At 41.0% G+C, this 27987-nt stretch overlaps 1 protein-coding gene across 2 annotated transcripts; it reads right to left on the bottom strand.

Moving 5' to 3' along the window:
• Window positions 1-27523, bottom strand: ISX (intestine specific homeobox). 2 transcript variants are annotated; one of them, XM_084525019.1, is made up of 6 exons: window positions 27447-27523; window positions 26241-26522; window positions 19310-19552; window positions 6101-6252; window positions 1643-1759; window positions 1-972 (listed from the first exon to the last, which is right to left on the bottom strand). In XM_084525019.1, exons 2-6 carry the CDS (start codon window positions 26407-26409, stop codon window positions 727-729), a joined length of 927 nt encoding a protein of 308 aa, XP_084381145.1. In that variant the 5' UTR covers window positions 26410-26522; window positions 27447-27523; the 3' UTR covers window positions 1-726. The 2 variants fall into 2 exon arrangements, with proteins under 2 accessions (XP_084381145.1, XP_084381146.1); XM_084525020.1 differs by lacking the exon at window positions 27447-27523 and having other exon boundaries at window positions 6176-6252; window positions 26241-26621.
• Between the last annotated feature and the right edge of the window lie 464 nt (window positions 27524-27987).

The raw sequence follows: 27987 nt of genomic DNA, 5'->3' as shown, positions 1-27987 counted from the left end.
TTCCTCATAAGCATTTTAATTAACCATCTGAAGAACTCTTTTGCCCCCAGAGACTCACAGTACCAAATCCAGAGCTTAGCACTGCTACCCCTCTCAGAGTGCCGTAAGTAAGCTCAAACTGTGTTTGCACCCCTTTATATATTCAACTCAAACACACAGCCAGCAAATCAAACCCACACCCTTCTCTCACCAAATCCTTGGAAAAAAACAGTATCTTAAAAATCTGATTTTTGACCTAAACATGTTCTTTTCCCCCCTCCCAGCATGACAACCAGCATGTCCAAGGAAAGAAACCAAAACATACAGAGGAAAACCATTTTGGATGAACCTATGCACTCATCATAGACATCTTCCCTGCTGCAAGGCATCGGTGCATTTGGGTCATCCTGTGTTATCAGGGCTGAGTAAAACCCCAGTCCTTTTTGCAGGACCACTCGGCTTGGTGCACTGTCCTCCCGGGGAGAAGCTCTTGGATGAGCAGTTTGGTTTCTACACAGCATGCTGCTCCTTAGGTCAACAGGAATCTCATTCCACGTCCACGGTGGCTCTCGCCCATGTTTAGTAGGCTGCAGCTTCTTGTGGTGGCACTCACGCAGCAAGCTGACCTCGTGCCACAGGCTATTCATCGTCCCAGCATGCTTGTTTGAGGAGAGCACCTGCCCCCTGCAAACAGTCATGGGTGATAAAGGCATGCACCCCAAGTCCCCTGCTCCTCCATATCCTCCTCTATGTGGAGCTGGCACAGATACTGCTCTGTTCCAACTTGTGGGGCAGAGGCGTGCTGTAGGTGCCATAGGGGGGGAGGACGTTGAAAAGTAAATACGGTTTTGGGAATGGCAGCATCTCCAGGTGGTGAGGGACGAAGGAGAGCATGCTGGGCAGCCAAGCAGATGTCAGTTGCCCTTGCAGTGGTGAGTAGTATCCCACAGCAGGGACAGTAGCAGCGAGCTTTCTCGGCATCAAGCTAGAAGCCTTTCAAGAACAAAAACAAAGTCTCAGGTAAATCAATACTGACTTTTACTTAGATACAATTTGCAATCAACCTTGGCTGTTTCCCTGGTGCTTAGTAATTAAGAAGAAAAGTTTAGAATAGACTCCCTAAAACCCAGTGATGTGCTGTCAGTCAGAGAGCAAGGCAAAATTTGCTTTGTTCTAGCTATGGAAGCACTCCTGTCAAGAAACAGCCTGTGTGCCAGCCTAGATTAACTGCCCTGGGCTTAGCAAGGATATGGGGCAAGGGCAAAAAGCCCTGATGACTCTAAGTAGGCTGGACATTGTAAAAAGATCTTGACTGCCTAAAGAAATACATCTTTGTGGTTACAAATGTCATATTTCTTCCTGTTCAGGACGTTGCGGGTGGTTAAGATGTTTTGATCCAAAACATGATTTACAAGCATATGATTTAGAAGTAAAATAGGGTAGAATCACCCTCGTGGCATATATACAGGAATAATATTAGGAATAATACATATTTAGAAAAATAAATTTTATTTGACCATATTTGTTGGGATTTAACTTGATCATATCACCATTTTGTCCTTTCCAGTCCTCCCTCACTGGGATAGTCCCATGTGAAGAGGTAACCTGGTGAAGGATAGCTTTCTCCCCCTCACTGGTTTTATACATGGCCTCCAATACTTACTGCGATATCTGCCTTGGGAGCAGGAATGAAATCAACTTCTGTCAGATGCTGAAGGCCACCAAAGTTGCCAAATTTTTCATGTTTCCTCCACTTGGCTCGCTGGTTCTGGAACCAGATCTAGATACAGGCAGAAATGAAAGGGCACAGAAATGAGCAGCAGATAAAGAAGGAACTGCTCACATTCAATTAATTTTCCTGCTCATTAAATGACCTCACCAAAACCAGAGGCTGAACCTAAAGGAAAACATGAGGTTTGACACAACACCTTTTGCATTTTGCATAACACATGGGATCTCTGCACAATCATAACAGCCACTTTTCTCTCACACAATCACAGCTGTTATTGAGCATTTGTTTTTTTTTACGCAAAACTTTTTACAAAAATTATATATCACTTGATGTTGTAGCAGAGCCCTGTTTCTGTAGTAATGGACTAGGTCCATTCCCCTCTTTACGGAAAGACAGTAGGACAGTGTGCAGCAAGTCTTCCAGGGATCTCCTTGGAAAGTAAATCCTTTCATGGTCAAAGCTTTACAGCAGTCAAGAGATGTGGCATTATGATTTCCTTAGGAGGTGCCACTTATTGCATGGCAGGACTTTGTCACCCTGCTCTCAAATGAATAGACCAGGAAAAGACTCACATAGATGTTTGCTGGACTGCAGTAAACGTGTGTCACCAATGGAGCTATAGTAACAGGGTTCTTCTTGTATTTAGCTTGTAACATTCTGAAATTCATGTAAGGATCCTAAGCAAAAGACCCATGGGGATGCCAACTTCTGAGTCATTCAGCACTCTATGTTATCTGCCATCTCTTTTGCACTGGACAACTGACAACTAATTTTCTCAAGGGAGAGCTTCTTTCATCTTTCAGCTGGTTTGACTTGTCTGGCTTCTGGCTGAGGCATGCAAGTATTTACTGTGCAGCCACAGGACTACATCTTGTTGCATTGCTGTGAAAGTTGAATTCCCCTTCCATTGCAGACTAGCTGGCTTTGGAACTTGCTGTTTGAATGTAAACATTTCTTTCTTGGCAAGAGATTCAGATGAACACAAGGTGTTAGGGATCAAAACCATATGCTGCTCGTTGTAAACATACATGCATTTTAAATACAATAATGAACAGCTCAATTATTTCTGCATCTCTTGCCCAGCAAGTAACGGGAACGTCAGGAGACCTCTGCTATATTGCTGGTAGTTAGAAGTATCCGAGGTTACTGAAAGGACGGACCTTTTTTGCTGGGTTTGTGTGTGTTTGAGAACTGCTCAGTCTGTATGAGCTATAACATTCCCTTTCTACCAGGTAGTAGATATATAGTGAAACAAAACCATGAAATGGGTCCTCTTTATCATCGATTAAGTGATTGAAGGTAGAGGGGAGTGCCAAAGCCAAAAATTCAACCTTTTAAGTGCTTCTTCCAGAGTCTGCATGTAGGATAAAGTCTTCACTTCATAGATTTTTATTTTTTAATATAGGCATAGCTGTGTTCAGAGCCTAAACTGCCTTTTCTGCTCAGCTGGTTCTTCAGAAAACCTCCCTCCCCAGAATGATTTCTAAACGTGCACCCTGACTTCTCTTTACTTGGATTTAATCATATTCCTCCCTGCTCCATCCACCACAGATAGCAACCTACTAATATCATTTTTTTTTTCCTGCATGTTAGTAACCTTCAATTTTCTAGTGTTCCTGAGCTGTGGCACTGAGACAAAGAACAACATTCCCATGGGTGCTCATGAAAGTCACAATGGTGCTAAAGCCAGGGTCAACTGCTTCCTTAATCTTGCCTGAGATTTCACAAAAGACTCATTTGCCCATCACAGCAGTAGCATTAGCCAGCAGCAGAATGAGGGAGAGGGAGTGTTCTCAGCAAGTTGTATGGAGAAACAGGGGCTATAACAGCACAGAGGGAGGGTGGTGCTCCCCATGTTCTAGGAATGGCTTCTGTCTGTTGCTCTGTGATTGTCCCTGTGTTGGAGACACATGACCAATGACCTAGGGCACGCTAAAGAACAAGCCTTTTCCTTATTTACCAGTCCTTTATCTTCTTACTATTTCATAACTCTATCATTAAAGATTTTACTGATTATGCAGTTCACATTGACCTCTGTGTCAGTAAATGGTTCCTATGAGAGGCCACCTTTGATATGTCCTCATTTGCAATTGAACACCTGCTGCACATCTTGCTTCTTGTGTACTAGAACATGACATCTTGATCTGCTCTACGTTCTTAATCCAAGAAGAGTGTAAGACCAAGGCAAGGTCCTTACAGTGACACCTCATCAGTGTTATTACCTCTATCAGCCAAAAATATAATTTATCAAAAAAAAAAAAGATGAATTTGACAACATCTTCTTTTCCATAAGCCAGTTTTGATCAGAATTAAATATATTACTGTTCCTTTAATTCTTCATGAGTAGGGACTCATATAAGCTTTATCATCATTTTGCCGAAATCAGTGTTTTGCTCACGGGTCAGTCATTATGTGGTTGTTCTCTTTACCCTTCTGAATATCAACACAACATTAACTTTCTTCCAGATCCCTAGAACTTCCACTGTGCTACAGGACTGATTGAATATCAAAACTGATGATCCAAAGTGTGTCTCAAACAGCTTTTTAAGAACTACTAGAAGCAAGTCACTGAGATTCTGGATTTAAAAACATCAGTCTGTAGCTGCTATTCAACATTGTCCTGATAGAAAGTGTCTCATCACCATCATGTGATACTGCCACCTTACCTGACATATTTCCAAGGACAGAGCAGAAATTATGACTGAGCATCTCTGCCATTTCTGCACTCTCCTTGACTGTCCCACTATTTCTGTAGAATAACAGATCAATAAAATTTTTCACTTTTTTTCTTCTTAATGTACTTTTATCGAGTTTCTGATGATCCTTTGTTTATCTGACCACATATTTGGCCTGTATACTTTAGCTTCGCTTATTCCTTCTTTTTATAACTTTCTGTTTCTAATGTTTACTCATGCAGCATTCTTCATTTTGTGTTGGATGTACGCATGCACACATGCAAGGAGTAATTCCATCTGTCCAATTAAATTGTCTTGTAGGAAACATAGCTTTATTTCTGAATTGGGGAACACGAGCTTTTCACACAGTTGTGAAATGTCTCACATATTTTCCCCAATAGATGCTCACTTTTTCTTTTCTTGTTGTTAAATTCTCTCTCTGAGGTTATTTGACTTATAGCTGATTTTGGTTCTATGGTTCTCTGATTTCAAAAATACCTAAGTTACTGTTAATTTTTAGTTCTGTGACCAGTTTCCCTTTGTCAGCCAACACAGAGGCAAATGCAGAACCTCTGTGTCAAGTGTAACAGTCTGGATAGGGAATTTGCCATCTGAAATTCAGACACGATGGGTTTTTTCTTCCTTGCATATCTCAGGTTGATGTTTCCCATGGTAATTCCATTTCTTTCCCTTTTTCCATTTTTTTTTTTTTTCCTACAGATTATAAATTATTTTTTAAACAGAAGATAGTCCTGTTATTTCATGCGGTTTGGTGTTCTGTCTGACTAGTAGCCCAGCTTGCACTCCATACTATTGGAAATGCAATACGGGTGCACTGATATTGCTAATGGTCACATTACAGTTATGCTGCTCCAATTCTCCCTGTCACCTAACTATGAAGCAATATCACCACAGTTAGTCAATAGTCCCAGGCATGTCATAGTCAATAAACTGATCAGTGTTGAACTTTGTTAGAGTGGGCCATGTACATGGAAGTACACTGACAACTCTGGCATTATGGCAAGTACAGGAACTGTACAAATCATCACAGCAGTGTCTGATAAACAACACCAAATTCCAATACACAGTTGTATGTGTATTTCAGTGTAGCAGTTTTCATTTGTATTGAACACATAGGGTCAATTTTGAGCTCTGTTAGTAAGGCTACATTATAGCTGGGGGAAACAGGATTAGTTTCCATGCACAGAAATTACAGCCAGGGCATTTATAGTCCGTAATACCAAATTACAGGACAGTAACAAAACATTTTCATTTGGACAGTTATTCTAACTTTTTTTGTGAACTTGTAGAAGAGAGATGTGGGTGAGAGTTTGCACTGAATTACAATGTCCTATAAAAGGTTGATAGATGATTAATAAATATTTTCATAAATGGCCATTCTGTTGCTACAGAGTCCAACAGGTTGCTTATAACCATCTGCAACTCCTATTTGCTGTACATTTAAGATGCTTAGAGAACCTGTTAACCCTTTGATTAATCCCGTTTGTTTAATCCCATTTGTTTAATCCCAGTTGGGTGACAAATACTTTTTGCCCCTAGTTGTAAAAGGAGAATAATGATATTGGCCTCCTCTGTAAGGTAATGAAGAGATCACATATTTCATTAGCATTGTCATTCATGGATAAACTATTATGAACATATCCTGAATACGGAATTGGTGCAATGAGTTTAGCCTTTTGGAGGCAGAACATACCTGAACTCTGGCTTCTGGGAGGTTAATCTTTGCTGCCAGTTGATTGCGAATATGGATATCCGGGTAGTGAGTTACCTGGAAAATCTTCTCCAGTTCCTGGAGCTGTTCAGCTGTGAATGTTGTCCGGATTCTCCGTTTCCCTTTCCTCTCAACTGTGCAAACAAAGAAAGGTGCACTGAATTTCATAGCAAATGGGCACAGGACCACAAGGAAATTCAGAGATCCAGCAATTTCTGCAAATTTCTATGCAGCTGGGATGGCATCTCCAATTCCTTCTAGAGACGTACTTACAAAAGGTGTACTTACAATAGGTGACTGTCTCTTGACCCAACAGTGAATGTGGACTTTAGCATTGAAGTAGAGAGTCAACAGTGTCTATTTGCAATGCTAATTCCACTGATTCATTACATACGAGCAACTACAGAAACCTATGTATTTTAATCACAAAACATTATGTATTTTAGCCACACTAACCCTGCAATGGTTTTGTCATCAACGTCCGTTAACGTTGGATGAAACTTTGACCTTTGTTGCTCATCTGTCACATGCACACAACATCTGCTGCTCATTTATAATCCATTATTAACTATTTGTGAACAAACCCTTAATGTAAAGGCAATGAATGACTGGATACTTTGTTTTGTCTTGGTGCCGTTCTCATGAGTGTAACAAATCACCATTTTTCTTTCAGCTTATAAATTTTCCATGCCTATCTTTTCCTGCCATACTGGTTTTTCTAAGCTTTCCCCAGGCTCTGAGGTATAACACGTTCTGAAGAGTGGTTTGAATATCCACAGTCATCTGCAGCCATTTATTAAATAAAATTGAAATCTGTATTTTCCTTAGACTTAACATGAACTTTTCCACAGTCAGGAGTCTGTGAATCTTGTTAAGCAGTGGAGGAATAACGAGTAAAGGGAGTAACTTTTGTCCATAGACAAACTGCGTCAGGTCTGCTTCTTCAACTTAGAGCAAGCTCCTTGTTGGTGTAAACTCAGTTCTTTAGCAGATTTGTGTTTCTTGCAAAGCTGCTTGGGTTTACTGCAAAGCCTGCGGCCTATTCATTGTTTCCTTGTGCTCTCTTGCTCTGTTTGCATTAACTTGTTCATTCTTGCCTTAAAAGTTGAATTTGAGTTATTTTGGATAGGTACTGACTCTATGAGATTGAGCTGAGTGATACAGTGGCTTTTAGATCACTGTTAGCTTCAAGCTGAAAAGCACTGCTGGACCTCTTGAGAGTGAACCACCTTACAATCAACAAACCCAATTTCTCCTCACCCCAGGGCAGCAGTAACTACTGTCCCATGTCAGCTTGTCACCAGACATCTCCAGCTATTTCTTGCCCAATAACATTCTTTGACAACACTGCACCTATTCCACCCTGCTGCCTCACCCAAGCCAGTTGCTCCACCCCTACATTATACCCAACCTGATCTTGAATGTTGGAGTGATTCATGGATGGAGAACAAGAGAATTAGAAGAGTCATCTTCAAAAGACGTACACAAATACAGATAAGATGAGAAGTTACAAATATAAGTGTATTTGCTTGGTCTGATTTTGATCTTACCTCTATATTTTATTCCTCTGGAATTGATTTTGATGAATTTACTCCTCCCAGATGCCAGTAAGATCAAAGAGTACCCAAAGTGGGTGAACATTGTGAAAAGAAGTAAACCACCCCAGACTAACCGATCTCCACTCTCTTTCTATACTATTCCTTTAGCAGTGTTTAGAGATAGTCAGCAGCTTCACTGCCATGTAACAATTGCACTAAAAATACTACCTTATGAAGAAAAGTCACAATATTCTCCAGACTACATTGTTATGGTGTGGGGAATCTCTAAACACATTTGTGCTTAAGGACTATAAGGCCTTAAAATACACAGGACCTTTGGTGGTGTGAATTCCTGAGAGGACTCTGTGACTGTTCTACTCCTTCAACTGCTGCAGTGTGACCACACAGACTTTTCCAACAGAACCTACACTGATTTGAAAATGCCCTCCTACACTAAGGTATTTTATTCAGATAATGCACTATGTACGCCACTTGGTGTAAATTAGAATAAGGTCTGGGTTGATCTGAAATGATGCTGAAGGGTTGGTGTCTTGCAGAGTGGAGGAGAAGGGAGTGGCAGAAATAAACTGTAAGGCAACTGATCTGCAAAACATGGATTTTAGCCACATCCCAAGGCTGGAAGCCTCTCTGATGCACAAACGGAAAATCTTCCAGATGACATTGGATGAACAGCACAAAATGTTATGCCCCAAGATACATTTTTGTTTGTTTGTTTGTTTTTCTACTGAGCTTGTAAAATTGCAGCCTTATAGGAGCATAAAAATCCAAATCTCTCCTGACGTATTTGGCACTGACACCATGTTGCTGAAGAAAATGAACTTTTTGAATAATTGCTTTTGGTCTTCCATGGTCTGATGACAGCTACAATGCATACCACATAAATAGATGCATACAGTTCCTAATGGGAACAGTTACCCAGAGATGATTAGCTTAATCCCTCAAAGGGACTTTACACCTTTTCCACCTGTAGTATTAGCATAAACTATTCCTTGTTGGGGCTAAAGCAGTGAAAAAGCTAACTAAGCACCTTAACTGGTATAAATTAGGCTCTGCCCCAACCAGAAAATGACATCTTTCATTCTGTAATGGAAACTTCATTTTGACCCTGGTGACACAGAAAATAAGGAATAAAAAATTCTGTTCATTGATTTGGTAGGAAGATGTCTAGGAGACAATATATGGGAACCAGTAAGTTAATATATTCTGTTGTGAATATTTTCTCTTTTTTAAACACTTCAGCTACTTTGAAAAGGAGACCAGCCATGCAAGAGTAACTGAGAAGCGTCATTTATCATAAACACTGTCAATACTCTCATATCTCAGGAACAACCTAATAAAGCTGATGTCCAACAGAGTTAAATCCATATCATTAGACTTTTCACTGGCTTATCAAAGTACTACTCATTAGACTGCAGCCCTGGCTTCAGCCCCAAGGGAAAAATGTCATTTAAATTGAATCTTGCTGACACCACTGGGGCAAAGATTTGAAATGAGAAATATTTTTGTGCATATATACTGGAGATAGCAATGGGCACCCTCTCCTTGAAGCTCTGATTACAAAGTTACATCAACTCAAACCTTCACAAAATATGTCTATAAGAAAAGGGGCATTTATTGCTGTATGGATTAAAAAGGGAAATATGGACCATCATTACTAAGAATATGAATCCCAAGGCACTATGTCCCCTGTGGATATGATAGCGCTAACGTAGTTCAGAGTGTCTCTTGTCTGGAAGATTTTTACCTCACACCTCTCTGTGGGGGTTGGCCTCCATATCCTCCTGGGAGATATTTTAGACAGGTAAGATTGAGTACCAAGGTGATATTTTGTCAAGTACATCATGTCCTGTCATACAGTAATGAATATCTCTGCTATATTTGTATCATTACAACATATGGTATTTATATTTCTCTCACAGGGCAATTCATAGCATATCCAGACAAGTGAATTCTGCCCTGACCTTGCTCATGGTCTCAGAAATTGGAGGCGTCCTGTGATGTCCCACATATCTTACTGAACACTGAGCTGAGCTCCTGCCTCTTGACAGAGTGGGAGACCGTTCCCCCAAGCTGGAAGAAGCTGCACTCTACCCCCAACATTAACAGAGTGGAGGAAGTAATCTAGTCTCAACTGTCACCACCCCCTTGTTCTTCTGGTCCCAACTGTATGTAAACACCTGGGATGCTTGCAGGGTTCATATCCTGCGAGATTTTGTATGTCAAGGCAGTCTATGTAACTTCTAGCAACCAGAAATCCTTCAGGAGAAAGAGAGCAGACCACACTACCTCCCAGAAGATTTCTGAAGAAGCAAAAAAAGGCTCATGTATTTTTTTAATGTTTTATATTAGTGAACTGAAATATAATTTCACAACTATGCAAAGAAAGAAAATGTCTACATTTCAAAATCTAAGATGTCACATCAGATGAAAAAAAAAAAAAGTATTTTTTAGTATTCCATCAGAATACAGCAAATAATGATTTGGTCCGGTATAAACCCTTCTGTCTCATGCATTGACCAGACTCTCTAGAATTAAGATGAGTGAAGTGGACTGTGATAGGAATGAAATGAATGCCAAAGGCCATCTGGGTCAGAACCCATCACAGTGGGTACCAAACAAACAGTAATCAGTATTTTTTGCCTGTAAATACAGAACATGACAACCATCATCTGTATAATATGGAATAAAACCTAAAGGCAAGACTTTTTAGTGCCCAAATCAGAGAATACTACCTGAGCTAAAAAGGAATGGTTTACATTATCAGACTATACTAGCTACAGGACTTCTCCATAGAAAGCAGATTCAAACTATAGACAGACATGATGATGTAAATATTTATACTTGGCTACCAGCTTAAGAATTTCTGGATGCTGGAAGAACACTTGGTGCAGAGTTTGTTGAATTAATCAGCCTACATTGACTCAAGAAATCATCTCTAACAATGTAATACTATCTCTACAGAGGTGAGGTGTAGGACAAACTCAGTAGTAAAGATCATGAGTCTAGAAGGATCCAGAAAGACTACCATACAAAGAATATATGAGAATGAGAAGACAAAGTCTATGCACAGCTGCTGTAAGTGTGAGAAGAAACTTTGTGCAGATGGGACATCTTATGGTACCTGAAAGACTGACCCATTGCTTTTTTTGAAATGTACAGTATTAAAAATTATGCTATAGATGGGATTGGGAATAGATCTGCCAGATCATCTGTCCCACCCAAAGGTGTCCAGGACTGGACAACACAGTTTAAGAGAAAATAGGCTCATGAGTTTCTGGTGTCTCCTTTCAGCATCTTTTGTATGAAAATGACCCATATAGCTCGGTGACAGGCAAAAGAAACTTGCTGTCAGTGTGTTCTTACATCTTCCACGTTTTTCCTTCTTGAAAGGGCATGGTGAGCTGTTTTGTAGATAAGACTGTTATGTAAGGGAAGAATCTACACAGCACTCAGAAGTGCCACTTCTACTGAAACCAGATCTTTCAAAGTTGGAACTCATCAGATTAAACAAAATAAAATAACATGAGGTCAGGTACAGGGCCAGTAGAGACTGAAGGACAGGCTTTGATTTCAACTGGAAATGAAATTAAATTGCTAACAAAATCGACTCCTGTGACCTAATCAAGGCTTTTGCCAGTAGGAAATCTAGAAGAGTGCATTTTTTCTATAAGTAATCAGTCATTCTATTTTTGTTTCAAAAAAGAAAAAAAAAATCCAACCCACAAAACACTATGAAAAATAGAAAGAATCTGGGACTGTATGTTAACATTTTGCCTTGCAAGATGAAACTTTCTCTGACTGTAGCTTTGATACTTTCCTTTGCCTTGGGACCTTAGCTTAGAGATCCCATAGCAAACAACAGCATTCAGAATTACAGTCTAATAAAGAATGTGGGTGGAAGATATAAGACTGGAAAGTGTTGGAAGTGTAACATTGGCTTTACAAACGTGGCTGTAGAGTCTCTGGGGAAATAAGACTGTCTGAGTTTCTTGAGCTATTTTCTATGTAAAAGCTGGGGATATTCAAGTGTGCTTTTATGCTCTGTGAAAGTCATTTGCAGGTTAGCTGACTGCTGAAACCAAGCTGGAAAACACCAGGCAGCTAGATATGTCAGCATTTGCAGACTCTTAGAGATACAGCTGTCTATACATTGCCTTATTGTTGACATTGGAAGGGCTAGATTCTTCACACTGATAAAGCAGTATAACTTCTTTAAATTCAGAAACAGGCACATTTGTCCTTTGCAGATCTGGCTTTGTTACTAGGTCAGACCTAGAGCAAGTTGAAACATTTGAACTTTGTTGAAATACTGATTATTCTTAAAGGTGTGCAGTTAAGGGATGAGAACAATGAGTACAAATTACAGCAAATAAAATTCTGATTAGATAATAGGAAAAAAATATTTTCACCATGAAGGTAGTTTGATACTGGAACACAGTCCTGGAGAGATTGAGAAGTCTCCAGCCTTGGAGATATTCAGAACTTGACAGGACAAAGCCTATGCAACCTGATCTAAGGTGATCCTGTTTAGAGTTGGGGTTGGACAAGCTGGTCTCTAGAGGTTCCACCCAATATACTGTATTATGTGATCTCTGATCTCCAAATATCAAATATCCATGTGGACCAAAGTGTAGCAATGCTGCCGCCCCCTCTCCCCCTTTAAAAAAAGGAGGCAATTTAAAGCTTTAATACTACTCATAGCTTACCGAGTCTGATCTCTTGTTTATACCATGTTAGCTAAGCTTATTTTCACCACCTACCATAACAGAGCTGCAAGATATTAAAGGTACAAGCAAATCAATACTGAAGACTAGTACTTGTACCTGAGTTTGCTGAGTAAAAGCTGTGTATCTGCAGCAACACTACGCTTTGGCAAATTCATTCTGGGCTGTAGCAGGCAAATAGCCTACACCTCGGGCTGCTGTGCCTCAGCTGCCCTGTGTGTCTGAACCAGCTAAATATATGCTACTTTGTGAAGATCTCTGCAACGCTGCAATTGAACCTCTGATTTGCACTTGGTCCTGTCTTAGCAGGCCAAGACAATATTAAGCCTACTCAGTCTCACTACAAGGGGCATATACTGGAGGGATAAGGAACTAAAACCCCAAGAGAAGGGCTGGAAGTCAGTGCTGACACATCTCTGCTTTGAAGTACATAATCTAGATAGGTAAAACTTGTGGGATCAGTTTATCTTTCTGCAATCCTCTTTGTCATTTCTGGACAGACACCCTCTCACAGTATCTGATGGCCAGATCCAAAGATTTTTTACTTGTTTGACAAGAAGAGAGAAAGCACTTACATAAGCAAGCAGTGGCTTTAGCTTCATATGCTCAAAAATATATTTTTTTCTGTGTAACAAAGATGACTGTGCCATTTGTTTCTCAGAGAGAAACTCAGGAGCCTTGACAATGATCCTCATTATATCTGGCTGGGTTGTGTTTTTTTCCTTTTAGCCTTTTTAAAGAAGTAACTCTCTCCTTTTTGATTCAACCAATTATAGATATTTGAGTCTCCCAGCTGGTTTCTTCCAGTGACTTTTCTGAGCATTGTTCTTCTCTGGTGACATTCTGCTTATGATGGTCAAGCCCATAGCAAAAAACAATTGCAACTCTATAAAAGAGCTATTACAGCATGCTGATGGCATCAGGACAAAATGTGCTTGTCTGTGTACAGAGATGTGCCTGTGGCAGTCCCTCTCCTAGTTAAAGAGGTGGCTCATGGCTTTTAAAAGAGCTTGTGCTGCATTATTTACGTGGGAGTATGGCAGCATGGCTAATCTTTATTAAAATATTTTTTTTTTCAGCCACTTTCAAGAGGGTCTGGCATAGCCAGTGAGACTGATCTGAATTGTACATGTACAATGTGTTCCGCATAGGGCCTCCTGCTAGTGAAATGTAGCATTTAGCATCCAGCTGCTGGCCACTGAGGCATAGCAGAAGTCAAGGTAGAGCAGCAGGACTCAAACTGTTAAAGGCTCAACTTCTCCTCAGTCCGCAACTCTTTGATGAAGAGCTGTGTTCACCCTGGCGCAGAGTACAGTGCCTAATCACCTGATAGCAAGGCTGAAACGCAGAGAGGTGCAGACTTAGGCAGTGTGGGTTAGAATGCTAAAAATGCTAGGCCAGAAACCTGTTTAAGCAAGCTGTACAGTGGTGGCTGTGGGAATTTCTTGTTTTTCAGAGGAGCTGGTAGGGAGCAGATGGCACACGTGAAACAGTTCACACGGGCAGTTTGTTAGAGGATGGTGCTCACCATCAGCCTGAGTCCCCAGTGAATATAACCCTTCTCAATCACCAGCAAAGAGGCGATGGTGTTTACAAATGATGCTGCCCTGTTGTGCATAAGTCTGGCACAGACAGTGGTCTGTGAAAACTCTGGAGGGAGCACACAGACCATGGTTTGAGGGACCCCAACTGACAGGGGTGTGTGGTATTTTCCACCACCTGGTATCAGTTCTGTTCCCAGGCTAAATGACCTCCATGTTCACGAACTCCTTCAGGTCAAAGTGAATTTGGGATAGGTATATATGTGCGTTTCCCCACTCACCTACATCTCAGCTTTAAAACATACTTTCTGAGATTGCTCTGCCATTGCCAAAATTCACATTAAAGATGCTCACAATCAGTGAACAATGAGAAAGCAGTGACCTGACTAATCCAATAATGGTTTTCACTGTGAAATACAGGTTCCCCATTGCTCTCCCCACACTCTCTGGTCAATCACCTTTGTCAGAAAGCTGAGCTTATTACAGGTTGCACAGACAGCCTTTTTTTTTTTTTTTTTTTTTTTTTTTTTTCCATTTCCCTGCTTTATTCCAGCTCTTTGTGATTACTTGTACCTACAAACCTCTAGACATGAATCAGGCATGCTTGTTTACATCCCAGCCTCAGAGTCTGCTCTCCCTCCGATAAAATATAATTCCATCATTATTTTAGTACATAGTCTCTGATGTTTCTAATTTCAGCATAAAGCATTTATTAATACAGTAAGTAAAAGTCTTGCCATCAATTTTAATGAACAGTAATTAAAAGCACTGAATCCTGGAGATGTAATGAAAAGTTCTCAGACAATTCCAGAGAAGTCAATAAGTACTTGTAAGACCTTTGAAGTAAACTTATCAAGATGTGCCATCAACTTTACAAGTGGTCTCATTACATAGATTTGACTAGCAGGAACAAATTAACCTCTGGCTCCTGTGTAATATACCCTTTGGGTCTAAAATTCCTTGGAAGGAATGAGCTGTTGGAGAAAAGCATTGCATGCTAACACTTGCTTTAACCAAACAAACAAACAACCAAACCAAACCAAACCAAACCAAAACCAAAACAAATAAACAAAAAAGCACAAATAGAATTTATGATAGTCCTCAACTGCCAACCTTTTCTTGCTTCAGCGCTTACTTGTATCAGTCAGACAACTGTGTGAACGTAGTCTGAAGGCAAGAGTAAAAAATTCAGGGTTAATGCCTTTCATTTAATATCCAGGGTGTGATTAAAAACAGTCAGTCTTAAAAGAGGGAGAAAAACAAAGAACTAGCCTTCAACAATGCTTCAGGTAAACCCACCAAATCAAGGTCAATGGTTCGCTGCATTTCTCAGTGTGTATAGGAATACTGTACTTCAGAGACACAGGACTGCAGGGACTATTCACACTAACAAACAGAAGACTGGTAAGACAGCCGATGGCAGCAGAATTTTGTATATAGGCATTTATTCCCTCCCCCCCCCCATTTTTCCTTTTCATTTAGAATTGCTTCCTTTTGTTGTTCAGGACAATGGGATGCTTTTGCCCTTTTTCTCAGTCCCATTGGTGTATTCTGGGCAGCCGATATTTATCTGGAATTGTGATTATACAGTGCTTCATTGTCTCTTGGGTGCTTTATAAATGCATTAAATAAGCATATTGGGGAAAAGACTGTTCTGCAAGTGATAAACCATGCCATTTCACAGGGGTACATGGATTTGACCATATCATCCGCAAATGAACAGAACAAATGAATTTATGGCTTCAGAGAAAACATAATCACTAAGCTAAAGATGCCTGCAACTGGCATCAATGCAGAAGAGACATGACTTATACTGGAAGTTCTCCAGGACTGGGCTCATCTCCGTATTTTCCATTGTCTTTATGATAATTGACAACAGAATTTGTCAATATGCTTTGGGATCAAAGATATTATCATAATAATAAAACTATAAGAGTGGTAAAAAGACCCCAGTCAGCAACGAGCAGAGGATTTCTGCTATAGAAATATGTGAGTGACGTTGACTCACTATGGCACACTCCTCTACAGTGAATAATGAAGATATGAGCTGCAGGAAATAGCATTGTGCAGTTGTTCCCAGGCCCTGAAAGCCCCAGTTCCCAGTGAGATTAGGAGCAAGCCCCTTTTGTGGAAGCCTGATCTACCTTGTACTTGAATTATTGCCCAGAGAAGAAGTCCCAGAAGACTGGGCATCTGACAGTATATTAAGCTGATGATGTTATCTGGTTTCACCAATGTACTGACTGCTCCCTGGCTGGACCAATGAAATAATTGCATTGCTGGGCACACTCATCCAATGCCTTTGGAAGTAAAAGGTTAGGGCAGACACAGACAGAGATATGTATACAGTCAGACCCAGCACATGTAAAATAATTGCCCATGACTATATGAACTAGGATCTTGGACTTGGAAGTCTCCAGCAGGAGCTGCAACAGGTCTGGCCAGCATGGGACATGTCCTTCTCTCAGGCTTTGGTGATCGGCCATGGTGAACTGGTTAAGCCTCAAGGGTTTCACACAGAGCAGAGAGAAGGAACTAAAAGGAAAGTGGGGGCTCAGTATTTAACTCAGGCATTTGCTGAGATGCTGACTGATGGCCACAGTTTGCCCTGTTTGTGCTTGAGTTTTGAAGACAGTGGCAGTGGTGGTGGTTACACATAGCAAAATGGCACTGATCAGTCATTTCATAGAGAGCTGCCCGAAGCAGAATCAGTAACCACAGCTTCAAAGCAAGGCTTCTCTCAGTCTGATCTCCTTCTGAATTGGGTTTACCAGTGCTGCTTCTGAGAGCAAGGCTTTCCAGAAAAGTTCTGCTGAGCTTCTCACACGGCAAGTCATGGGTGAAAACGTTCACATGCAGAGTGAAGGCTTCCAAATTCAAATGGGAGTTTAGCACCACAAGCATATCTCTAGCATATGAGGGTTTTTCTCTTTTTTATTTTTGCTTACAATGCAGCCTCTAAGTTCAAAGTGCAAGAGGCATTGCTTCCTGTAAGTAGGTTGTGATAAGGGCATAAATCTATTTAGTTTAAATGACCCTGTGTTTCTAAACCACTTAGTTGCAGAAGCCATCTTGTGGGAAAAACAAGTTTTTAGGAACACTGCAATGTTTCCATTGCAGGCTTGCCTGGAAGTATGCACCAAATCCACGCTCACGGTTCACAGTTGGGGTTCTCTTGCTATCTTGAACCTCTTGCCCATGAAGGGCATATTGTCATGACCTCCTCCTCATGTTTCACCTCCTATCCAAAAAGCACCAAACACCAGCTTTCCTCCTTCCAAAGTGATATTATTTCTTCTTGTTTTCTTCACTTGATTTCTTTTGCTCCCTGATAACTGTACACGTGTATGCTTACCCAGAGCCTAGTGCCCTCTGTCACAAATTGTGTACATGCTTTATCTAGATAGAAGGGTGAGGGACTGATGTCTTCCATGTCAGAATTTTCTCTCACTGCTGAGGCTGGTGCTGTTCCCCTGGGCACTTGGAGGCATACTCAGTGTGAGCACAAGGGAGACCTTGAGGACACCTTTGTGGTATATGCTGTGGGTGTTTGGCACCACCAAGATACTTTCTTAGAGGACAAGTAACTATCCCATAGCTACTGTGCCAAAAGTATGCCTGAGGCACAGAGTTGCTAGGCATGGTAAGAGAAGTTCATTTGCTATTAGCTCAAGCTGTAAAGATTATAGACTGCTGCAGGGGATGGTGTCATCCCGCCTCTCCTGGAGGCACTGCTGCTGACCATATCTGCAAAAGGTGACTCCAGCCTCAGCCAGAGGCAGGAGAAAAGGAGCCACCTGCTCTTCTCCTCTAACACGAAGTGGAGGACCGCGGCTGGAGCTTATGATGCTGCAAAGTATTTTAAACCCAGGGCTTCAGCTCTCTGCTAAGAATGACACAGTGTGTGCACAGAATTTGAAACATCATTGTTTGTGCACTGTGGGGAAAATGCCAATCCAGTGTTTTCAGATCCTCCCTCTCCTTCAGCCAGTTTCTATCAAAGGCTCAGCAACTGTGGGAACCAGGAGCCTAGAAAACGGCAGATCATTAAACCTCTGCTTGGTTTCAAAACCCCACTGCCTCCAGAGAACAGAGGGATTTTGTTTAAAATGCCTTTAAAATACAAGTTGTCATTGAAAGGGCCTGTTCAGCTCAGCTCAGTTTTATGCAGGTAATTACGTGCTTTCCCCCTGTTTTGCTGATGAGGCTGGTACCAACCACTGCGCCGGTCATTGAAGCTAAGTGCTGAGTCAGGACACCTGCCTTCCCCCTCTGTCACCCTGGGAAAGTGGCCTCCCCACGTCTGGGAACTCCCTCCCTCATGAAATGCACTTCTTGTTAACACTCTCAGGCAGTTCTGTGTGGCAGAGACATGCTGCCCTGGCTCTACCTTGAGGATGCAACACATGATTTTGCCCTGCTGCCATCAGCTTCCTGCAGTTTACAGGCCAGAAGTAGGCTAAAATATCTGGTTGTCTTACGATGCTTCTCTCTGCATCAAGACAGGCTTTGTCTTGTGGAGGAGGAGGTGACAGCAGCTTGTCACAAGACTCATGTATACCAAAGCAGCAGCTGCAGGAGCAAGGCTTTTCTTTCAGATGTATTTCACAAAGAGACGTGTTTCCTCTGCCAACTTGCAGAGTATGGGCTGAGGAAGATGTGTGGATGTCAGTGAAGTCACATGTATTTGCAGTCACACAGACCCACAAGGAGCCTTCCGCGGTCTTCATTGAAATTGCACTGTGCTATTTTTTCCTTTTTTTTTTTTTTTTTTTCTTCTTTTCCCTTTTCATAAAGGAGTGAATCATAACAAACCATGCAGCAAAGATCTTACTACTGCTACCAAGCACCTGCTTTCTGAAGTGTAGTATTGCTGTCCATATTAACCTCTCCAGAAACTCAAAGAACTTAAAGCGGCACTTGTCACATCCTACATGCCAGAGCTATTGCATATCAACAGTTTGCCTGTGTGCATGGTGATGACCTCTTCACCACCCGTGCCGTGGGTCCAAGGTGTATACAGCATGTTAAGCTGATGTGGCATGTTCAGCAGCCTTGCTCCTCACGTTGTGCAATGCCCATTTCCTGCTAGCTCCGTAGATTGCCACCCAAAGAAGGACGGCAATAAACACCCAAATTAGTCCCTGTCATTAAAACTGGTAGGATTTACAAGCCTGAGCTTAGCTCAGAGGGTGGGTCTCCATGGTTTCAATGACGAGACTGAAGAATCATCCCCCTGACTCAAGCAAGAGCTTAACAAGAAATACTTGTGATGTCTGCTGTTACGTATTGCCACGTAGTGCCATGTAAGATACCAGCTGTAGTTTGGGGCATTCTGGGAGAAAGTCTGAATCTAGAGGTGCTCACCATGAAGCGGATGGTCCACTGGGAAATCACATAGCTGATCTTCCTCTTCATCGTGTTTTCTTTTGCCTTCCAGGTGTTCACGGCCTGTTTCCTCACCCAAGAGGGAAGCTGGGCTGTCAGTAAGTCTCCTGCAGTGGGCTCCCTGCATTTTCTTTGCTCTGGTCATGGGTGTAGTACACATGGCAGGGAGAAGCATTTTATCCGAAGGTAAGTCATTCTCCAATTGACCCCTGCTGACGGAATCTGTGAAGGACACAGCACAAGAAAGCTGTGGTAAAGCTACTGTTATTAGGTGCACTTTCCAGTATGTGTGAAAAGAACAGAAACATGAGTGTGGTCTAGATAGTTTACCATTCTAACCTGATCATAGTTAAAATGGCCTTTATCTTTCTGTGTTGTGCATCATTGCCAGGATGACCCCTATGTTGCAGGGGCATGATCCTAGTAAGCTTGCCCCCCAAAATCTAAACTTCTCTCTGCTTTGTTCCACCTTATAACTTTGGATGATACTTGTGGGAAATTTTCAGAATGGGAGTGTAGAAGTAAGCAGATATAACCAAGAAACAAGAGAATTGGGTCTGTGCTGCTTTAATGAGCAAACCTAGAATTTGCTCTAGTTTTTCTCCTTGGATTTCTTTGCTTGGAAAGGTAGAGTAAGAGGCAACACATAAGCAAAATAGACTTTCACCATAGATAGCACTAGAGTGAAACTAATGTTACAGCACGGATTTGTCTGTTATTTACACCAAAGAACATTAAACTATTAATGGACTTCGCTCCTGAGCAGTCACCCACATCTAGGCTCTGGGGTTTGCAGCACCTAGGGCTATTCCCCTCTCCTCTCTCTCCTCTCATATCCAGATAACAGCTGTGACACTCAACAGATTGTACTGGTATAAACTCCATTTTTAATACCTATTTTACTTCTGGTGCAGGATATAGCATTGGCAAAGTGTCTAACTTTTTAGAGAAATTTTATTTTCTGAACAAATAATAAGTTCTATTTCTAGCCAGCCTTGGAGCAATGATAATTATAACATCTGGAGAAAAAGTGCCCAATTCTGCCCTCAGTAAAAGCCCACACAATAGGATTTGTACAGAGGGATTACACTGACATGAAGAAAATACAGTTACAAGAGCTCTGGAAATCAGCCAAAAGTTCATGTCAATGAGGAATGATTATTTAAATGTTATCTTTTCAATTTATCACAAATCTTTTGGGAAACTTCTAAATACAACTGCCTGCATCCAGCCGTGCTAACTTTAAGAACATGGTATGATTTCCACCTCTGTGTTTGAAGCATATTGTGCAAAATAGAACTCATTTAATTTGATTAGGATCAATTCATTTTGAGTTTTCTGGTAAGAAAACATGTAGGGTTTCAAACAACATTCATGGGATAAAGAAGAGGGCAGACCTGGAACTGGCCCCTAACTTGGACATGGAGTTAAATGATTTGCTCAAGAACTTGAAGGATGTCAATGGTAGTGTGGGTTCTTAGCCCGGGATTTCTATCTCAATCTCCCATCCTTAAATTAAGGACTAGCTGTACTCCCTTTCTAGATGGGATGCTGTGAAGATGAATATGGACAGAAATAACAGCGATTATATCCTGCAGTAATGAAGACAAGGGTACCTGAGCAAGGTGTTTTTAGGGGCAATCACTAAACCTTCTTCAGAATGACATTGGCATTTTCTAAGTTATAGATTTTTTTTTCATGTCTTCATCCTTCATATACAACTTTTTTTATACAAGTGCTTCCCCGAGATACTTGCATACCCCAGTGATGAGCACAATTTACTTATGGACATGGATAACATTATTACAGGCTGAAGAAAAGAAAACAAGGAGGGAATCCACTGTCCCATGGGAATCCAATGGAAATTTGTCATAGATGGATGGGAGAATACCAATGTCTGCATGAACTGGTAGAAAAGAGTGGGAGAGTGTGTTGTTTGAGATCAAGGAAGCAAATTATAGTGATATAAACCTTATGGAGAAGCTGAAGTGGCAGCTATCTAGGCTAGCTAGCATTTTTCATTGCACATTCATATGGCTCCAGCAGAGACCTCTGAAAAATATTTATTAATTGGCATGGGGTAAGATTGCCCCCAGGGAATGCGGTTTTCTTCATTCCTGTTTGTTGTGGGGATGGTGATGACATTTCAGCCTGGCTCAACATGAGATATTTGTTACCGTGCATACTGTTACTATGCACAGAAATTACTTTGACTTGTGGCCCAAAATGGTCTTTTTATTTTGACTTTCAGCTGTATAGGAAAGGATGGAAAATGTCAGGGAAGATTGCAAGATTTCTTTTTGGAAACAGGAAGTTATTTCAGATGCTCTAAGCTCCATTTAAGCCTCTTTGTGTAGTCACTGGAGAGAGACAGACCTGTTGCAGACCTCAAGCATATGATTTTAGGGCCTTACTAAGGCTCTGAGCAAGGAAGAGTCTGTCACTGAGACGTGCAAGCAGCTTTTTATTGCACTGTTTTTCTCTTGCTCGTACACTTCTATTTATTTATTTATTTATTTATCTATTTATTTAATTTTTTTTTCTTCGGTGGTCTGTTTTTCCTTGTTATGTGGGGTGAATTGTTGATATTAGCCAGGTGGTACCTATTCAGTTATATTCCTTCATTTGTTTCCTCTTTTGCAACAAATGGGGGTGGAGTGTTGCTACCAGTGAAGTAAACAATTACCATATTGACACTTGTGTGTGAAGCCACAGTTAAATTCAGACTAATTTGCATATCCTTAACACAACAGGGCATAATGCAGACGTAATAACATAATTACTGTATCTGTTACTGCTTTTACTATTAATTTCCCAGGTGTAACATCCTCATCCCAAGCTCTCTTTGCCTTGACAAAGGGCTTCCTGTTGGTGGAACCTCACTAACAGAAACAGGGGGAGTAATGAACAATTATTTCAGCTGTATTTTCAAGCACATTGAAATCAGGTTCCAAGGGATTTTAGAGAAAGGACCAATTCACTTAACAGATGAGTGACTCGTTTAATGTACTGGCCCTTTTTCTAAAATAGGCTGCAAGTCTTCTCTGTTTAAAGTGAAGGTGTTGGCACCAAGAAGGAGACCAGCACTTGTTGGGCATGCTTATTTGTGTTCCTTTCAAAGGCCACAGTTATTCTTTCTAGGCATTGTGACAAAAATAAGAGGGGAGAAACATAGGCTGAATACTAAAATGTCTTTTTCCATGTTCTTTTTTTAACTTGGTAGGAGTGTCACAAAAATTCAAAACTTTCAGTAGACTTCAGATCAACAGCTGCTGTTCCAGGTCATTTTGTAAGTTGTTTTTGTATAGTAAACTTACAAATGCCTAATATTACAACTGGGTTTGTAGGAAGACTACAATCTTTATTCCAAACCCCTTTGGAGACACCCTTACAAAAACCTTAGGAATCAGGTACAGAGACCTTATATGTGATTGACTCCTATTCCATCTTTCTATGAGTGGCTAACACTTGTACATCACATTCTTTTTTGTCAAAGAATTGCATAATAATTTAGGTTGGAAGCAATTTATGAAGGTTATCTGACCTAGTGCCCTTGGGTTGCCTTGGAAAAAGACTCCAGGGTAAGCTCTATGTCCTCGTTTCTGACATTCTGAATCTCCTGGTTCCACCCATCTTCTTAACACTTAGTGGCTACATTTAGACTTAAGGACAAGTGTGATCTTGGTCCCTAGGCTGCCTAGATCAGCAGACCATCTGGATAATCGTTTCTGGTCTAGGTATCTACTTCATGGAGCCACTGATATGTGTATGGCTCAGTTCTTGCTTTTGTGGATCATAGCATGGCTCAGATACATAACATATAGGAGGTGGAAAATGTTCTTAAAATCTGTAGTAAGATATGACTTGGCCCTGACCCTCAGTACTTCCTTCTTTGCTGCTGCTGAGCTGTTCTGGGAAAGCAGCTGGATTTGTATCCCATCCTGGAATTTCCAAAAAGTTCCCTTGCTCATTTCTGTGCCCTGACCTTGGCCAGAACTGAGTCAAATTAGATATAGCTCACTATTTACACAATTTGTTTAATGTCAGTGTTATATGGCATAAAGTTGAATGACTTTGATGAAATACAGCAATTATCCCAAGATGTACTGCATAGGGTATTGCAGTTTTGAAATAAACCTTATCTGCAAAAACTGGCAATTCTGATGGGAAAGTAAAGAGTAATTAGCTTGGGTAAATCTATGGAGCTAGTCAGAAACCAACAGTAAAAAAGCTTCATTTTCTTTCTTTCTTTTTTTTTTTTTTAAAAAAAAAAAAATTATTTTAAATTATTGATCAATTTCAAAAGCAATATGAAACAACATTTTGAAATATCTCTACAGCTTTCCTATGTCTTCCCACTTCTACTGACAAGTGAATCTCCATGCGTATATGCTATTTTTATTAGTTAACATTTCACATTGCCTTAAGTAAATTACTCCAGACTTGCTTCCTAGCAGGGGAGAGAAGGGTCACTATTCTCTTGTTACAGCTACTATGTCTCTCTGGCTGGATGATGAAGTGAAGTCAAAGAGAAAGCCTAGTTGTTCTGCTTGCATTGCTTTCAAGGTGGAAAACTGACTGCATTCTCAGGTGGAGCAGTTTGTGGTGAGACTGCCTTGGCAGTACAGCAATGCAGTCCCAGGAACTCACCATGTCCTGCATATGGTTTTGTCAGACCTTGTGTTTCGAGTGGCATGTTTAGCTGACATGCACATTGAAACAGAGCTGGCTATCTTCAACATACTGATCATGAAACAGAATTATAACAAAAAAAACCCTGTCTCTGCTGTGATTTTCCATTCCCAGAGAAGAGTCTCATGTTGTTAATATACATTTCTGTGGTCCATGCTATGAAGAACACTGACTCTCTTTTCCATGGTGTTACATGTCTCACTTTGGATCCAGTGGCACGAAGTGATGGCCATGGGCCCTATGGAAAGGACTTTCAGTTCACTAAATCTCACTCGCACAGAGCACATGCCACCATTTCCCCCCACTAGGCAACCTGGCACCTGGGCTCCATCAGCATGAGATCCATTATGCTCGCACCAGCATCAGCTATATCCCTGTCCACTCCTACAAATTACTATGTTCTATGTTTCAGGAATGTATTTAAAACATAGCCTGGATCTGATGCTGTTAAGGTCTGATCTGCACTGGCAGATTTAGCAGACATTTAGGGGCTGCACCCCTCCAGCAGTACTAGTCATGAAACAGCTAAACAACAACACTAACTGTGGTTTTCAGCAAACTTGTCTGTCTTTGAACTCATCCCTTCTTTGAGCTGATGACCTTGAGAGGTCCCATTCAACCTGAACTATTCTGTGGTTCTGAGAAAATACAGTAGAACTCTATCCCTTTCCCTCATGTGCAGGTTTCTGTGGAAAGCTGCAGGTACTATTTCAAAGTTAGCTATTATATTCAGCCCCAGTGGCTGGGGCTCCCAGGCTGTGAGATGTGTTGTGGGTTTGCTCTGCCCCATGGTCAGGAAACAACTGCTGTACAGAGTGAGGTCACCCTGTGTTCTGGGGGAACAAGAAAGTGCAAATCCTGTGCAAAGGATGATTGAAGAAGCAGTAGTGGGACTGACCTCTAGACCAACTACTGTAACCAACCAAGAGTTCATTTTTTTTGTAGTTTCCTTTCTTATTTAGGTCTTCTTTGCTTTCCAGTCTAGATCAGGATCCTGTTTGGAGCTGAAACAATGCATATAAGCAGTGGCTACTTGAAACATCAGGTCTTTAGAAAAATACTCCGTCCCTTACTACTGGTTCATCCAGTTTTTGGGGGAATGGAGTGATGACCCATGAGGGATCTCTATGTATTGCAAAGTATAGCAATAAGCTTTGTCTAGTGAGTGAAAGTCTTCTGTCAAAGCTCCTGGTCATTTTTCAGTAATTGAATGTATCTGGTTATATAAAACATCTCTGTTTCATGGAAGATGTAAATTAAAAAAGAAAAATAAATACTAAATCCAGAATATGTTTGTTGTTGATCTTTGTTAAGGAAAAAAAAATAGTTTCAGAAGGGGTAAAAGTTCAATTACGGCTGAAGTAACTAAACTGAGGAAGCTGAAGTCAAAAAGGTTAATGCACTGGTTGGTTTGCTATAGTCAAAATTATGTTAGCTCTCTACAAGTTGGCTTTATTTAGTACATGAAAGAACCTAGCTTCCCTGATGATAAGCAGAAATGATTAAACACAGATGCTTTCTCATGTCTTGTTCCAGTGATTGAGTTCTAAAACTTCGCAGCTACAGACTCTTACAGACCATTTCTCTTGCTTGAGGATGAGTGGTCAGATTTATCAGAAAATGATACTTATTTGGCTGTAATTCCAGAATACAAGGCAGTTTCACCTGGTATAAACGAAACTCCAACAACTTCATTAAGCTGCAGCAGTTTTAGGTCAGCTTCCTGTGTTTGAACGCCCATCTTTCCTTGTGACAGGTGATTCTTTTTTTTTTTTTTTTTTTTTTTTTTTTTTCTCTTTTAATAACAGAACCATTACTTTTTAATGGGAAATATAAAGGATATTGTATTTGTTTACAATAAGAACTCGCTGTTACTGAAGAGAGCTACCTGCAATGACTACTGAGGTTGCATACGCATCTCTCCAATAACACCAGGACTTCATATTGTACAAAATCCTACCAAAGGCTGGCAGCAGAACACAATCTACCATGAGGCTAAAAGGAAATTAATTTTAAAAGATTATTTCTGAGTATATAATGAATAATTTGTGCTTGACTACAGAAATCCAAAATTCCTGAAAAATTTAAGAATAAAAATTCTACCTTATCAAAATTTAGCTGTAGAGTTTTAAAAAGAGAGAAAAAAAAAAAAAGAAAAAAAAAAAAGAAAAAAAGAAAAGAAAATAAAAGAATGTTTTTCATTATGTGATGTACTTACCAAAGGCAAGTGGTGATCCTGCTTTTAGGGCTAAAGAAGTCTCAGCATAGTTAATTCTGTTCCTGATTTCACTGCTTGGGGTGGTGCTGGCAGAAGGTTTCTTTAAGATCTCCTCAATGGAAAATGACAGGCTGGGCTTCCCCTGGCTGATGCATTCACGGGGGTCCATTATCTTCCTGGCAAAGCAGTCACAGGGCAGAAAGTCCTCTCCTGCTCTCGGTGCACCCCAGGAAACATGCAGCTGGGAAGGTGCGCTCCCCTCCCCACTAGCGCCCAGCTGACCTGCAGGAGTGTTGGGAGGAGAAACAGAGGCAACCCAAAAGTGAGCACACTTGCCTGCTCCTCTCTTCTGGCCAGCTTGAGACCAAAAACTGTGCTGCTGTATCTGGGGAAGGCAGCATCAGGAGGGGGGGGTGAAAAGTCTTACCAACCCCACCCACTCCTGAACAACCCCTGGTCGGTGCAAATGTACAGAGCTCTGAGCAATCACATTGTCATCCCAGGAGGAGGTATGTTCCTCACAGACACAGGTTAAAAATGCCTTGGGAAGAGTTGCTTCATGTTAGTAGATCCTGCTCAAGTGACAGTTATCCTTCTTTACTGGTTTCAGGCTGAAATCTTTGACAGACCGTTTGATTGTGTACAATTATGGAGTTAAAAAAACAGTTGGCAGGACAAATACTTCTCCCTCGTGCCATTTGCTAGCAAGGGAGACACCTAGTAAATTTGTCTTACATACGTGGAGTTGACACAGATGGAAACCTCCCTCACCGGCAGTTTCCAGGTTATCCTACAGCCACCCCCACAGTCATCAGACTTAGTTTAAATTCTCTCTTTTCCCACTCTGGAAACCCTTTGAACTTTCCAGACAGATGCTTTTCAACATCATCCCATCTTATCAGTCACAAGAGAAAAAGAGAGGCCCCTTGCAACACACGTAGGAACAGGAATTAGCAATGCACTCCTAGAGATAAAACATTATTTTCTTTATCTCCTGAGCAAGCTAACTGGAAAATCATCCCACCAGCAGTCAGGTATCCAAGACAGGGAAGAAGATTTCCCAGAGAATGCTGATGAATGCCAGTAATTGATCTCATCTTCTCATTATGTTTTATTTTGGGAAGAATGTGTTTTTAGATACTCCTATTCCTTCCCTCTCCCTGCCCCCACTGGTATTTTTTGCATTCTTCTGGGATTGCCCCTCACCTTTTAAATTGCTATGGTTGTGTCTCCATCTCCTGCTGCCTCTCCTCTGTGCCTTCGTTATCAGGCTCTTATTATTGTATTGGCAGGCCCTGCCTTATTTGTCCAATGAACTGACAATTCTTGAGCTGATATCCCATCATATGACCTCTTCATGGAGTGGAGACCAAAATTACTGTGTAACCAGGGGCAATAAACCACACCTGATAAGATGAAAGGCTTTCGGCTTTTTCCAGATTCCAAGTACTGGGAAAGGGTTGGGGGTGGGTGGGTAGGTGGAAAAAGAACAATGAAAGAGGTAAAAAAAAAAAAAAAAAAATGAAAGACAAATGGTGCAGCCAGTCATGATGAAGAATATTTAATTATCTGATTTTATTAATCAAGCTTCTCCTCAGGTGACAGATTGGACAGGTGAGTGTCCTTTACTCTGATGAAATGTAAGGGGTAGAGAGTGGGAAGTGCTTCTCTTTGTTCCCTTTTCATCCCTCTGCCTGGTGGCTTGCTGGGGATGTTTGTGCAAAGGAAAACCTCACGCCCTCCTTGT

Source organism: Aythya ferina (genome assembly GCF_964211825.1).
Source record: "Aythya ferina genome assembly, chromosome: 1".
NCBI lineage: Eukaryota > Metazoa > Chordata > Aves > Anseriformes > Anatidae > Aythya > Aythya ferina.
This window is presented reverse-complemented; position numbering and strand designations above follow the sequence as displayed.